At 41.5% G+C, this 15,411-nt stretch overlaps 1 protein-coding gene across 4 annotated transcripts in view; it reads right to left on the bottom strand.

The window, feature by feature from the left end:
- Positions 1 to 70: 70 nt before the first annotated feature.
- Positions 71 to 15,411, bottom strand: part of LOC149196873 (ent-kaurene synthase CPS/KS, chloroplastic-like) — a 145,292-nt gene continuing 129,951 nt past the window's right edge. The window contains exons 1-12 of one of the 4 annotated variants that reach the window (XM_089405674.1): positions 4,465 to 4,762; positions 3,611 to 3,791; positions 3,284 to 3,501; positions 3,073 to 3,193; positions 2,874 to 2,986; positions 2,438 to 2,649; positions 2,220 to 2,332; positions 2,000 to 2,098; positions 1,636 to 1,851; positions 1,324 to 1,462; positions 942 to 1,187; positions 71 to 814 (exon numbers count right to left, since the gene is read on the bottom strand). In XM_089405674.1, the coding sequence (XP_089261800.1) occupies positions 527 to 814; positions 942 to 1,187; positions 1,324 to 1,462; positions 1,636 to 1,851; positions 2,000 to 2,098; positions 2,220 to 2,332; positions 2,438 to 2,649; positions 2,874 to 2,986; positions 3,073 to 3,193; positions 3,284 to 3,501; positions 3,611 to 3,791; positions 4,465 to 4,750 (2,232 nt within the window). In that variant the 5' untranslated portion in view covers positions 4,751 to 4,762 and the 3' untranslated portion in view covers positions 71 to 526. Of the gene's footprint in view, positions 815 to 941; positions 1,188 to 1,323; positions 1,463 to 1,635; positions 1,852 to 1,999; positions 2,099 to 2,219; positions 2,333 to 2,437; positions 2,650 to 2,873; positions 2,987 to 3,072; positions 3,194 to 3,283; positions 3,502 to 3,610; positions 3,792 to 4,464; positions 4,770 to 15,411 lie in introns of those variants that run through there. The other 3 variants (XM_089405671.1, XM_089405672.1, XM_089405673.1) reach the window with 3 other exon arrangements.

Raw genomic sequence — 15,411 nt, 5'->3', positions numbered from 1 at the left:
TGTACAAACCTAACTACACTTCAACAACACAATCAATGTTTCAGTTGAAACACATGTAAAAAAAAATCTTGAAGATCAAGATGTTTATCCTTTTTACCATTACATGCAGAGGCCCAGGTCCTCTAATCCTGCATATGAATTTATAAATAACATGGCCATGGAGGCTGCAGAGCGTTCACCAGTATATTAATATCATAAATCATCCACTGAAATTCAGCAAGATTTCAGAAGCCGAAAAGACTATTTGAGTAGCTTTGAGCGAATTCTACCTTTAACAGACCGAAAAGAATTCAAATTAACCATCAAGGCATTATCCCCTGCTGGGGATTCTGTTGTTATCGGGATGTCATGATGCCAATATCTTTTTTCATTCCATTTATAACAACATTTTGCTATAATTTTGATATCTGAATTCTTGTATAACAAATAGGATATATTTTCCAATCTGAGAAGAGCCTTTTTGTTTTATTTATTTTTAGGGGTCATTCTCCAGATGGCCTGCATAACTCTTTTGTAATCTGCAACTTTACAGAATAGGATCAACAATGACTGCATTAACATACCCAAGCATCTCAGTCGGAGATGTGAAACCGTCATTCTTCAGGTAGAAAAGTTGCAGGATTCTCATCATGTTCCAATGGAGCTGCTTGCACTCACGAGGAACAACACTTGGTCTCAACACTTCTTTCAATAATAGTTGTCTGCTTTCATCAATAGTTTTTCTCAAATAGGCAATCGCATCCTCCACGGTTCTTCCTGAATTTTCTTCCATGTACAAGGTCACGCTATTCAACTTCCCTTGTTTGGCCTCTCTCTGATATTATATGGAACGTTAAATAATCAGTTCCACAATTCAAAACAAGTGACAGGGATTCTTATACACATATAGGACTTAACAAGCATTTCAGATAGTTTGATATCCAAAAGAGAGTATTCCATACCTTGCAGCCCTGAATGTCGTTCAAAAGACGACCGCAAACATTGAGGAGATGCATGAGATTATAATACTCAGGATGGCAGATGATTTCCTCTGAAAGCTTTGGCCCTATAAAGTAGACTGATGAAAGAACAATTGGCTCCAAAGCAAATGATGGTTCCGCATTTACCATATACTCGTGCATTGATGGTATATAATGTGTTCTAGCCCATTGGGCTTCTGCCATCATTGAGTTCACTAATCTGTACCACTGAAAATAATGAAGAGAACAAGACATAGTCATGGATATTGTAATTTAATGAATTTTATGGGCCTTACCAAACGTAGTCTATATGTATGACCAGTTATATATGAAAAAGCTGCACGCTGAAAATAAAGATTCTCACAATTTCTCTTAGATGGACGCTGATATCTCGGCCTTGGAAAACAAAAGCCCGTTGAACAATCTCATTCACAGTATTGTACAATGCAGAGAACAAGATTTGCACATTTTCCGATAAGCCATCTATTGCTGCCTCATCCCATCTGGAAAATATCAGAAATGTGTCCCTTTTAATTCTATCATATACACTACAGTACCCAAGACCTATATAAGACCAAGACCTGAAATTCCTCAGAGACTAAATTAAATATTGACTGTACTATTGATTTGATTGTGATCCATATACGAGTCATAGTTGAAGGTTGAATGCACTTACACTCTAACAGCTTCAACAAAACCGTGAATCTCTTCACTTGAGCCCCCTACATCAAAAAAATCATCGATCACTGTAGTGATAACTCCATTCTTGGCCCATACTACACGGGCAGCAGACAGTTCTGGACTAAAAAGTGTTGCCGCAGCAGAAAAGTAACAGTATATCAGCTTTTGTCGAGCAAATTTGAGGTGACTAAATTTATTATCTGTAAACCATCTGTAATGAGATACATCAATCATCAATATCATCTCTCATCATCAAACGCATATGTAATTTTCTAAGAAAACCAGTAAATATAATGCTGATATGACATTGTAATTTCCAAGTAGTATTTCAATTGGTTTTGGACAAATTAAGTGCCTACCTCTCCAAGTCTCGTAATTCCTTCTGTTGTATTGCTTGACAGATATTGTAGTCCTGTTTTGCCAATACTAAGAAGAAATCATTGCTAATACAGGGTATCCTGCAGTCCAATTACAAATTCAATGACGTGGAGATCCTAATTACATCTCATGAAAAAATATGACTAGCTAAAAGTCATACAAATGTCGGTTGTCACAACAATGATCTGAATTAAAGCTTACTTGTAGGAAGTCTTGGCAATCCAAGTATCATCAACACCATATTGATCAATGTATATTCTATTTTCTATTCTTTCCAGACTGGCATACCAGGGAACACTTAATGCATACTCAACCTGCAAAGAAACAGAGCAGACTCCAAATTTTACTGCAAAAATCTTTGAAATGTCGAGTTCTTTTGAGATATCTGATTTGGAACTGAATATAAGTTGTTGAGTTACCTCACCATGAAGATCCTTCATAACAATATTGTGGTCATAAATTCTACCATTTTCTTTTCTTTTGTTGAGATATTTCCTGGAGAAAGTTTTTATTTCTTCCAAAATTGTTTCTCCTGGAAACATAACCTGTGATGCTCTGTATAAACTCAGCATTGCTGTGACAGCTTCCCCACTTTGCTCAATAGAATGGAGATCATAACAGCAAAAGACATCTACACAATCGGTTTTATTGAAGCAAATGAAAAAACCAAGACATACCCCCTATGTCAGGATATATCGTTACATGCTACTCTATAATTATATAACCTCCACAGAGGATTCGAAGCCTAGAATTATGGAATCTATTGAATATTCACAAGCGTGCATGCCCAAAGAGAGTAAATATTCAACATCAAATTCTCTGAAAACTAAGGTATAATTTGTAGAATGGACGGACCTGCAGGTACATCATATCCATGCAACCGTAAAAGGATGAAAGCAATGGAAGTGCTAACTATGTCTGGTGTTGGTGTTTTTCCCTCTCTACTTGTTTCTTTCTGCATCCAGCATCTGGGCAGACAATACTAATTTCAGCAAATTTTGGAAACTAAGCACAAAAATCATAATATCTGGTAAAAAGCAAGGAAGTCAATCACCTGTAGACATCATCTAAAGTGTGCACTATCTCATTTTTAAAATGTCTTGCTAATCCTAGTCGCTGTAGTCGATCTATCATTGAGATCCTAGCATACAAACTTATGGGGTAAACACTTGGCACTGCAATGACAGAGCTGTGTTCTTAGACTTTGGAAATGATAAGGCTAATCAAAATGAAAATATGCACAGTATGTACTTGGAAGAACTCACCACCATTCCCCAATTTTTGCAGCATTGAACTCAAATACTCAAGACAATTGCTCTTCCTCGTATGCATTAGAGCACAAGCGGTCGCAGAAGGAGAATTGAAGAGTGAACCATCCATGTTCTGATGCTCAAGAACTTTATTCCAGTCAACTATCTTATGAATCCCCTCAATTAGATAGATTAAAGATGAGTCATACTCATGCATATGGTCTATTCCTTTGCTGCAGAAACCAAAATACAGGCAGACAAAACTTACAGCAAATATTTAATAAACAGAATAGACTTTTAGAATGGGAGATCATGAAGATATAGATTAGTCACAAAAAATACCCCTTTATGATTTCTTCTCGATGAGAGAGCATGAGTTTGATGGGTGTCAAATCGTAAGGAAGTTCCAAGCACAAGCCTCTTGCCTCTTCCAACATCGCAGGGAAGATCATTTGAAATCCAATGGGTGTATATTCATCCTCATGAACTATCCCTTCAATGTTTTCTCTTAAAAATCTTAAACCTGTGGAAGAATAAAAAATAGCTTAAAAAACAAAGGCAATTAAGTTTTAAATTTTTAAAACCAGAGGTTCAATCTGGTTTTACAAGTGAATTAATATACAAAAGTTGACATAGAAGGTAACGGAACTCAGACACGAACAATGATAATGCTTACAAAAGATGGATGCAGAAAACTTGTAGGCAATCCCCTTTATATACCATATGAACATTTTCGGATTTTCCCATATGCCCATTGCTTGTATCAATATGTTTTATTATTTCTCATGACACTGTACAACTGACATATAACTTGCTGTTGTACCCAGAGGTTCTTGTGCAAAAATTGCCAAAATATCCTGTAAACAATAATTTTGATTTGGAGCCAATTATTAAAATCTATGTTTCAAGCCTAGTTATGTTGAAGAATCTAACTACCAAGTCTCAATTTGTTGTTCAGTGATCTTTTGAAATTTGCAAGCATTTTTTCCACCATTAGCTACATTGTTGTTGGCAGCATGCAAAAACTTACTTGGCACATAATGCTATATACCTGCCAGAAAGCAATAGCAACATATAGCCTTAAGAAACAACAAAAAATGATACTGATCGCATAATCCCATCTTTCTGTAAGAAAACAATAGCACTGTATAGTCATAATAGATAGCTAAGTTAGGCCAGGGATGAAAAAGAGTTACCTGTTTCAACATTTTGATTGCCAGCATTCCATTTTCTAAGAGCAATAACACATGCTAGAGTGTGACAGAGACGATCCTTGATAATCAAGTGGGGAATTCCCCAGGATCCATCCAATAGCTGATTGTCTATTATCCAGGAAAGGCATTGTGGGAACTGTGGCTGTTGAGAGTTGTCCAGAGATGGGACCATGGCCACCCATGCTGTATCATAAGCAGATGCAGATGTCTGTATGTTCTTTATTTCTGAGAACATTCTCTTTATCCTTAGAATAAGTTCGTCTGCCATGCTTTCTTTCTCTCAGAATCTAGAAACCAATCAAATGCAGTTTATACATAGTTATAGGAATAAGAATACATAGGCGATAATTACCAACTTGGTTGCAAAACTCATTAAACTTGATACTATTCTATTAAGCAAGTTAAGATGTTCACTAGAAATAAAAGCAGTTTTTTTATGCGGGTAGAATTTATATGAAATATACCCTGGAAACATGTTTATGAGATAAAGAACCCATGTTGCCCTTTTCTATGTTTATTGTCCTTGTTCAATGTTTAATCAATAATATGAGCAACATAAGTTAAAAAGTCACCAGGATGCAGAGATAATGTAAGACAGAACCCTGCCAATTGTAGATTGACCATCAAGATCTCCCCCATATGATACCACATGACTGCAACCTGAAGGAGAATTGGGGCCCTTTTTGCATTTTCATAAAATAAGATAATCCAAGGTTTTTATTTATTTTTAAAAACATTGAAGTGCTCGAATACTTGGAATGGAACTATTCCAAGTTCCAACATCCAATAACAAGGAAACAAAAGATAAGATAAGATAATAATGACCCAAAATAGCTTAGAGTGACTACTAAGTATGTCCGTGTCATTACAAAGCAGAAGTGCAAAGGCAGATCCCATAAAAGCAGATCTAACCTATAAGATCCAAGATACTATGGTCTAAATTCAAAGAGCAGAATACAAAGCAGTAACGCAGCCATTAAAATGCTAGCACTGTTGAAAACCAAGATCCTGGGAAGAGGGATGTCTTGCATGGGACTACTCAAAAGGGAGCTTCAATGCCTTTCGATGTCATCCCCTGAGGATGAAGAGGAGTAGGAACAGCCTCCCTCCCCCGAGCCACAAGTCTAAGTATCTAAAACTCTCCTACATAAAGTTGTTCGTCTCATACTTGGCAACGACTTGGCTGGCCAGGAACTCCACGAGACAACTCAAAAAACCTTGATTCAAGACTCAACAAATAGAGAAGAAAAACCCAAAATATAGTAAATTTTGTGCAGGAAAAATATATTAATGACTTTTCCAATCTATATAAGCTATCAAAACAACAGAATATGCACAAATTCTGTTAGCATCCTACCCTAACCCTCTTACTTAGATACATTATTAATGTATGTGGCCCATTAAATAGTTAGTCACTCATTGTAAAAAGGGTCCTATGCACAAGACTCAACAGCTTAACAAACTTTGATTGAAGACTCAACAAAATTCAGCAAATAGAAAAGGAAAACTCAAAATATAGTCAACTTTGTGCAGGAAAAATATATTAATGACAATTCCAATATTTATAAGCTCTCAAAATAATGGGCTATGCACAAATTCTGTTCCTACCCAACCTCTTTAGATACGGTATTAATGTATGTGGCACATTAGATAGTTAGTTAATAGTCACTCATCGTAAAAAGGCTCCTCTTTGTTGATGTTGGGAACGGGTCCCTTAGAGTCAATTTTGGGGTTAAAAGCCCAAGTTTTGGGGCAGAAAGTCCGAATTTTGTATAAGGGAATGTAAAGTCTCTGCATTTTGTGGTCGCGGAGTGCAAAGATATCAAGTGTCAAAAAAAGTTTCCGCCCTTAGTTTAGATAGGTTGTGTCGGTTTGATGAGATCCACCCTTGGTCCGTGGACCATGGGATTGTATAAAAAGCACTGTTAGAAGAGTTTTTAGTAAGCAAGTCATAGTTGGAATCATTGATAAGTCTGTGAAGAGCTAAAAGCGAGAATCTTAGCATAGGAAAGAGGCTCTGCAACTAAGTGCGCAAAGGCCTAGGGTAGAAGTCCGTAGCTGAGTGCATGAACCCCTACAGCTATGTGCGCAAGGCAGTTAGAGTCTATACTGGAAATTTGAATCATCAATAGAGAGAAATATTCTGAAATTATTGTGTATTTTACTTTTGTCACTTGCATGTGAATATGTTATGTTAAGCACTGGGTTTATGTTTTATTGCTAATTTGATGCGTGAATATATATGTTTTCCTTTGTTATATGAACGCAAGTAGAGATATATGTTTACGCGAAGGCAAACTTAATTACATGGTAGAGTTGGCAAACACTTATGATAATTCGGGAAACTATACAGTAAGTAGTTATAGAGGCGCGCAGGTGCCTAAATCGCTTGTTAAGGTCACCCGAAGGATGATCGCAAACCTTCGTGGAAGTTCTGAAAGACTAATAAAGAAGTACATAGATAAGCCCTAAAGGATTATTGATCTGCGCGAAGGCAGAGTTAAAGTGTAAAACCGACATCACAACCATCTCAGGGTGCGGAAACTTGGTTCCTGCATCCCCCCATACTGCTTTGGGTGAAACTTTAGTCCGCGCGGATTCCGAAAGGGCCAGTGGTGTAGGGATTTGCTTGGCTGACTAAGGCTGAACCTGGGTCAAGGTCCATCAAGCCAACAAATGGGTCCGTTGCCGAGACCGAGATCTGCATAACGAGACATGTGATGTCGCATCATTAGAACCAATGTTCCACAAGACTCCGGGATGGGGAGACGCACAAGGGGAGACACACAAGGGGGATGTGTGGGAGTACCCTCAAATTTTAGGTATATTTAGTGGGGGACAAGGAGACGTTGGGGTATATAATTTTTTTTCTTTTTTAATATCTATATATATAGGGGATGTGTGGGAGTACCCTCAAATTTTAGGTATATTTGGGGGGACAGGGAGACTGGGGTATATAATTTTTTTTCTTTTTTAATATATATATATATATATATATATATTTCAAATTCATATTCAATAATGAAAGAATAAATACAATGATACATACATAATTGAATTAAGTAATGAAATACATTGATCCATACTCATCATCCTTACTAATACATACATGATTCATCCATAGACCACGAGATTCAATAATGGAATACTCTGATCCGTATTCATCATTCATTATTCTAGATTCTAAATTGATTTAAAATTAAAATTCATCATTCATCATTCTAGAATCTAATTAGTACTAAGCAAAATAAACTATAATAGATACTAATATTTGAAGACTGAAATAGTAAATTGATATAACTAAAACTCAAAAGCAGTGGAGTGATGAGTCTCAAAGTCACTCTAAAGTACACAAAGGGCTTGGTGCTCTTGATTAAATATGGAAACATTGCAATCCATTGAATCATGAATTCCTGAAAAACTGTTAAGTCTACTGGATTTTGAGTGAGATCTAAAATTCTACTTTCTCCATATGAAATCCAATGAGGTCGCAACCACTCTCAAACATCCTGAGTCATTTCATGGTAATGTTAAAAATTTAAGTAAAAGGATGAAAATGAAAGATAAAGGAGAATGTCACTTTTACTTCAAGAATTTAACATTACCATGAATTGCATAGCATGAATTGCAATATGATCAAATACTATGTTTCCCTGTCATAAATCATTGTTTACAAGCAAATTTAAGGGGGGACGCATAGCCCATTTTGAGGGGCGTCCCCCTTTTGGGGAGTTGCATCCCCCACACTAGGGAAACGTCCCCCCTCTGCGCCTCCCCATGTCTCTCCAAAAGGGGAGCTGTGGGGAAACATTTCCCTAGGCATCCCCCCGTCCGGGGTGCGTGGGGTGCGAAGGGTGCGCGCACCCGACCCTGGGGGACGTGTCCCTGTGGAACACTGATTAGAACCCAACTAAGAAAGAGATTGAAGATTGGTTGCATAAAACAATCCACGAATTCGTGGCACAGGAAAACAGGAATCCGCGATTGACGAAAGAACAATGGTTGGACAGATATATGTACACAGAGATACACGAAATCTTCTTCTATTCCTTCCCAGTTGAATTATACGAGTGGATCGCAAAGTTGGCAGACGGCCAAGGGAGGTGGAGGCTTGACGGTCCAATTGTTTGGACATTGGAGTTAGTGCAAATATTGGAAGCCTCTGAAGATAAGATCGCGCGCGCTGTCGATCATTGGCTCGATTATATCATAGGGGGATTTGTGACAGAGTTCGCGGTCGATACTTCAGTCAGTTACAGCGACGCAGAGCGGCGCTTCTTCAAAGGGTTGCGAGGTAAGTATTTAAGGTCATTAAATACTTGGATTAAGATGCTATTGTGTGAAAAGCGGGTTATGCAGTTGCCTTGATGTTTGGAGCAACGCGAAGTGGAAGAACTTTCAGGGACAGAGGAAGAAGAGGCCCTGAATATAGCCCGTTGATTGAACCCCCTCTGAGTGACAACAAGGAAGCAGCACAGGCTTCTTCGCAGAGCGCTATTCAGTTTATAAAACAAGGGTTCCCACGAATTCCTCATCCACCCACACCACCTCCGTCTTCACCTCCACTGCTTACACCCTCGCCAACACCACCACTACCACCACCACCGTTCAATATGGCGAACTCAGTAAAGTTGCCTGTGTTCAAGGGCCTGGGGAATGAAGATCCGAACCAATTTTGGTTCGTCGCGAGGGTTGTATGGGAAGCTCAGGGTATCACGGATGATCAAATGAAGAAAGCTACATTGGTTAGTGCTTTGCAAGACCGCGCACTAACGTGGTACATTAAGTACAGTGCTGATAACCCGACGTCCGCGTTGGCAGATATCCAGACTGCGCTAAATAAGGAATTCAGTAGACCTAAGTCTGAAGCGCAATCCATTGTGGGGTTCAAAGAGATTCTGATGAAGCTTGGTGAGACACCCTGGGAGTTGGACCAAAGATTGAAGTGTAAGATCTGCGAAGCTAGCATGAATCTGACAGATGGGCAGCACCGTGAATGGTTTGTGGTTGCACTCCTGCCTCATCTAAGGGTTGAGCTGTCACAACAGAAGATTGGGACTCAGGCGGAAGCTCTGGAGATTGCAATGAGATTACATGAAACATTGATGCTAGATGCTAATCTAGGGGTTCAACAGATTCATGCACAGTTGCAGAACCTCTGCCTGGAGATGCAGAGTCTAAAAAACGATAGGACAATTCAGCCTGAGGTATGCGAAGAAGTCTAGTGCCTGAAATGCAAAGGTCAGGGGCATGACAAGGATCACTATCCAGTCTTTGAGCATTATGTTGCAGCAGGGGGACCAATGCCTCCGAGGTCGGAGGCTGCAACAGGGCCAAGTACAGGGCCCACGCTATGGTGTGCTATCTGCCAGGTAGCTAGGAAACATGTGATCGACAATTGCCATTTGCTACAGAAATTCGTACAAACTCCACAACAACTCTTCTGCAATTTATGTCAATCAGTAGGTCATGACGAGCGCAATTGTTGTAGTTACGAATTAATGATGGACAGGACACCTACATACAGGGTGCAGGCAGAAACGCAGCCTCCGGACCAAGGCGTTGAAGGAGCACGAGGTGAGTATCAGGGGGCAGACGAGGCCGAGGTGGAGGAGGACCTGGTAGAGGTCGAGGGCAACTTATTTGTTACAATTGTGGAGGACCAAGACACTACGTGAGAGACTACCCAAATCCGATACGTCTTTCATGCCACTATTGTACTCAGTTTGACCATGCGACGGAGGATTAACCTATATTATTAGCTAAGATTCGCGAAAAGGGGGCACAGCCTCTGAAGTCGGCTCAGAACCTACAGATGATGAGGGTTGCGCCTAGCGAGGAAGACCATAAGGTAAACATTATGCTGTGAAGTGGAACAATGACTGGTGAGGATAAGGGGAAGCAGCCTGCAGAAGGTGAGTGGGTCCGCAAAGCACCAGAAAAGGAGACTAAGTTTGATCTAGAACGCGCAAAAGAAACATTTATGGAAGTGAAGAAAAGTTTCACTGAGGCCTCTACCTCAGGAAGTCAGGAGAAACCGGTTGAAGAAATGGACCCATCCATGATTACCATGTTCTTGGAGACCTGCATGAAACTGCTCTGCGATAGCAAGGTTGTGAAGGGACTGCAGGAACTGATCAATCAGTGTGCTGGCAAGGAAAATGCTACTGACGAACCGCGCGTAGTCAGAAAGCTTGGTAAGCATAAGGCAAGGACTGGACGTGAAATGAGACTCACCGCGCAGATAGGGGAATACGAAATGGACCAAGTTATCTTGGATCTAGGGTTTGACGCGAATGTTTTGCCTAAACAGACATGGGAGCGAATGGGAAGACCTGCACTGCAGTGGTCTCTGATTTAGTTAAGAATGGAAAATCAACAAAAGATCATCCCAATTGGGAGATTGCAGGGAGTAACAATGCATATTGAAGGCGCAAGCGCGTTGGCTGATTTTGAAGTGATAGAGATTGTGGATGACAGCAATCCCTACCCCGCGCTTCTAGGGATCAATTGGGCCACTGACAAGAATGGGGTGATCAATTTGAAGAAACAGAAGATGATATTTGAGAAGAAATCACTCCGCAAAGTGGTGCCACTAGACCCTGCTATACTGAGTCAGTCCGCGATTATGAAAGTGACAACGATTTAGACCAGATTTACAAGATAACGGCACGCAATCAGGATTGGGTGAATCCGACAATAGATGGACGTATCGCATGGGATCGCGAGAGCTCCTGCACATCAGATTCGGACGAAGAACTAGAGCACTAGCAAAATCAACTGCATGAAGTATCTACGCTGCGCTGTAATATGATGACCAAGTCGTTGCGTTGCGTATCATCAAAGGTAAGAAATCTGCCTCACTATGATGGGTTAACTGACGTTGATCACTTTTTGGATGCATTCGAAAGGGAAGTGCCCGAGAAGCATCGCTTCCAGGCATTAGATTGGGCGCTGCACGCTACACTCGCAAGATGGTGGGGTACGCACAAGGGCAATTTTGATGACTGGTACGAATATAGAAGGATGATGAGGATACTCTTTGGCCACCCGAAGGTACGACTAACAGAAAAGTATGACAGGAGAAATGATCCGCGCGATCATTTCGCCAAATGGACTGAAGTGTATGGAGCGAAGCCTCAGCCGGAGTGGGTCCATCTGTTTTTTCATACCTTAGATGTTATACCAATGAATTGGTGCTTGGAGACGAAACTCTGCCATGGCACCAAAGAATGGGATATTTTGCGCCAGGGATTTTTGATGACGTTCAGTTTTGAGGATGGATTTGAATCTATCGACGAAGCGTTGCAAGACGTTAAGACGACAATTTTCAAGATACCGCAGGATCCTCTAGATTTGATTCACCTTGATTAGACCACCCAGCTGAGCCACGCGTTGGAGTGTTACAATGTAACAGCGGAAAAAGAAGACGAAGATCCGAGGAAGATTAATATCCCAGAGACTGAAGGTCACCGCAGAGTTGAAGGACCACAACTAGAGAACCCCGACATAATAGAGTCGCTCAAAACTAGACAGGTGAACATTGGCATGGAGGCAGAGCCGAAGTTTGCAAAGATTAAGGACTATTAGGACGATGCGATAGTAGATAAGGTCGCTGAACTTCTCCGCAAATATCAGGATTTGTTCCCCACGAAGTTTTCCGATCTGAAAGGAATAATAGGAGACCTGGGTGTCATGAAGATCACCCTAAAACCGGATGTGAAACCTGTGAAACAAAGACCTTACTGCCTCAATCCAAGGTATAAGGAAAGGGTCCGCGTTGAGTTAGATAAGAAGCTCGCAGCGGGTATTATTGAACCAATTGAAGAATTTGATTGGGTGAGCCCAATAGTATTTCAAGAAAATAAGTAGAAGGAAGAAATAAGGATATGTGTAGATCTCAGGAAATTAAATGATGTCTATGTGCATGATCCCTTCCCCACTCTGTTCACCAATGAGGTCCTGGATAATGTTGGTGGCCACGAACCATATTCGTTCACTGATGGTTATCTGGGTACCATCAGATCAAGATCGCGGCGGAGGATCGAAGTAAGACGACCTTCGGGATTGAATGGGGATGCTTCCACTATACTTTGATGCCCTTTGGGCTGAAGAACACGACAACGATCGTTTCACGTGTAGTCATCGCGACGTTCAAAGATTTCATTCACAAATTTCTGGAAGTATACTTTGACAATTGGACAGTGTTTGGACTGGTAAAGTGCCATGTGGCAAGTCTGCGTTTGATGTTAGATACATGTCGGAGGTACCAGATTGCGCTCAATCTGAAGAAATGTTAGTTTTGTGTCCCTTTTGGGATCTTGCTGGGCCATGTGGTATGTAGACAATGTTGATTTGGGGTAGCATCGGATGTGCTCTAGCCACGAAATTTGGTGGAGAGGTTGGGGCACATGAGATATCCAATACCCAGAAAGGGTTTAGGTTGATTCTAAACAGATCAGGAGATATTAAAACAATTAATATTTTTAATGGAGTCCCTAAGTCTAAACTTAAGGAAAGTAAAATATTAATGTGTATTAATATGAATCTATGTTAGAATGGTCCAAAAGACATGGATCAAGCCAGATCTAATCTTAGTCGTTGATTAGGGACTTAATCTCGGCCATTGAGATGTCAATAGGAAAAGTATAAGAGGAGGCTTGAGGGTCACTTGGAGAATACACCAAAGTGATCAGTCATTCTATTCTCTAGAGCGGGGTTTGCTAAGAGAGATAGAATCAATGATCGAGAGAGCAGCTGAGGGGCATTGAGTACAGAGAAATAGAGAAGGCAAAGATTGTGTCAAGAGAGCAGTGCAGCAGCCAAGGAGAGTGACGTAGGCCAACAAGGGCTCACGCAAGGCCACGCAGAGGCAGCCAAGTGCTGCGCAGAGCACCAGAGAGGTCAGCGTGTCTGACGCAGAGGCCCAGAAAGCTAATGCAGGGCCTCTTGGGGATGACGCAGGCTAAGAAAGGCTGACGTAGGACCAGCGTGAGACAAAGAGGGCCTGATGCAGTCCAGATTGGGCAGACGCTGGGGTTGCAGAGCAGTTTTGTGCTGAGGAGCTGTCGGAAGGATTTTCCGGGGTTTCAGCCAGGAGATTTCTCTCAAACTATGAGGTATAGTTGCTAAGGAAATTCTCTGTTGGGTAGGCCAATTTCGGCACCTATATTGTACCTTGATATTGCTTAATAAGAAAACCCTCAGATAGTTGCAACGATTTTCCCGCATTGGGTTTTTCCGGGGACATTGATCCAAAAATAATGGTGTCATGTGGTGTGTTTGTTCTTGTTTCTTTTAGTTGTTGATCTGTAATATGTTGAGCATGCACCGGTGTTTATTTTCAGCATTTACTTTGTAAATAACTTGTTAAAGAAAAATAACAAGTGGGTAGGAATAAATCAGAAAAAGTGCATGAAGGGTTTCTAAACTAAGTAAACTTAGAAACTTCAACATGGTATGAGAGCATGATTGCAGATCACAAGAGAACTAAAAGACATCAGCCGAGCGGAGCAATAGCAGCAGAAAACAGTTGTCCCGAGGTGACAAAAGCTGTTTCTAGCAGCGTAAAAGCCAAGAAGTGTGACACAGAGCCAACCAGAGCCACACAGAAGAAGCCGGGAGTTGCGCAGAGCCTCAGAGAGGCCAGCGTTGCTGATGCAGAGGGCCAGAGGGCTGACGCAGGGCATCCCAGGGCTGACGCAGACCCATCTGGGGTGATGCAGAGCCAGCATGAGGCAGAGAGGGGCTGACGCAGTTCACAGAGAGGCAGTTGCTGGAGTCTAGAAGGCTGCAGAAATATTGCAGAGTGGAGCTAGTGAGGTACTATAGTTAGAACAGTACCTGACAGAGCAAGGCCAGAGGAGTTGTTACCGAGGGTTTCTAGCCGAGGAACCTGGATCAGCAGTGCAGTTGCATAAGACGATCAGAGTAGGGGGCATCTCGACAAGCGGCAGAAGGATTTCCAGGAGGGAAATCAGGACTCAGAGGGAGTCCAGAAGAGAACTTCCAGACGGGAAGTAGAGACTCAGAGGAGTCGAACAGAGAACTTCCAGGAGGGAAGTAGAGGAGCATCATGGCACTACATGGAGTAAGAGACCAGGATAGACTAGACGAAGCATCAAACTTTGCAGTCTGGAAGGCTAGAATCTTATCAGTGCTTGACAGGAATCGTGTCAAGAACTTTGCCTTGAAGGTTATAGCTATCCCAGTCGACCCCAATGATAACGACAAGTACGAAGAGGTGATGGCGAGGGCCAAGTGCATTATCCTTGACAGGGTCAAGGATCATGTGGTACCACATATAGCCGAGAAGGAAATGGCAGTTGAGATGTGGGAGGCTCTCAAGAACATGTACCAGCATACTTTAGTGCAGAGAAGAATGTTGCTCGAGAACCGGATGAGGTCGTATCAGATGAAGAAGGGTCAATCGATTGACACCTTCCTCGGAGCACTGAATGAGATTCGAGACTAGTTCACTGCTATAGGAGCGACACCGAATCAGGAGCTTATGGTGAGGATAGCGCTGAATGTTGTCTCAAAAAATTGGGAAGTATTTGTCCAAAGTATCCTGGACAGAGGGACTCTCCCACCTTGGGACGAGATGTGGGTAGCTCTTCGCCAAGAAGAGATCAAATGGCAATCTAAGACAGGTAGCAGTAGCAAAGGGATCAAGTCAAAAAAGAGGAGGAGGATGTGGCCCTAGCATCTGAGGGAAAGCAGGAGAAGCGGAAGAAGAAAGATCTCTCCAAGATCAAGTGCTTCCACTGTGGGGAGATGGGTCATTATGCGACCTAGTGCCCATGGAAGAAGAGTAAGGGAGAGTCTTTTGATACTAAGGCAGCGCCAACACAGGCAAAGAAGGAAGTTTTGACAGACGATGACTGTGCCATGAGTGCACACACGCCACTTGAGCAGAAGTGGGGAGAC

Source organism: Pinus tabuliformis, chromosome 2_2, assembly GCF_031772625.1.
Source record: "Pinus tabuliformis cultivar Carrire ecotype Pingquan chromosome 2_2, CPIR1, whole genome shotgun sequence".
Lineage (NCBI taxonomy): Eukaryota > Viridiplantae > Streptophyta > Pinopsida > Pinales > Pinaceae > Pinus > Pinus tabuliformis.
Note: the sequence above shows the minus strand (reverse complement) of the source record. Positions and strands in the feature narration are given on the sequence as shown.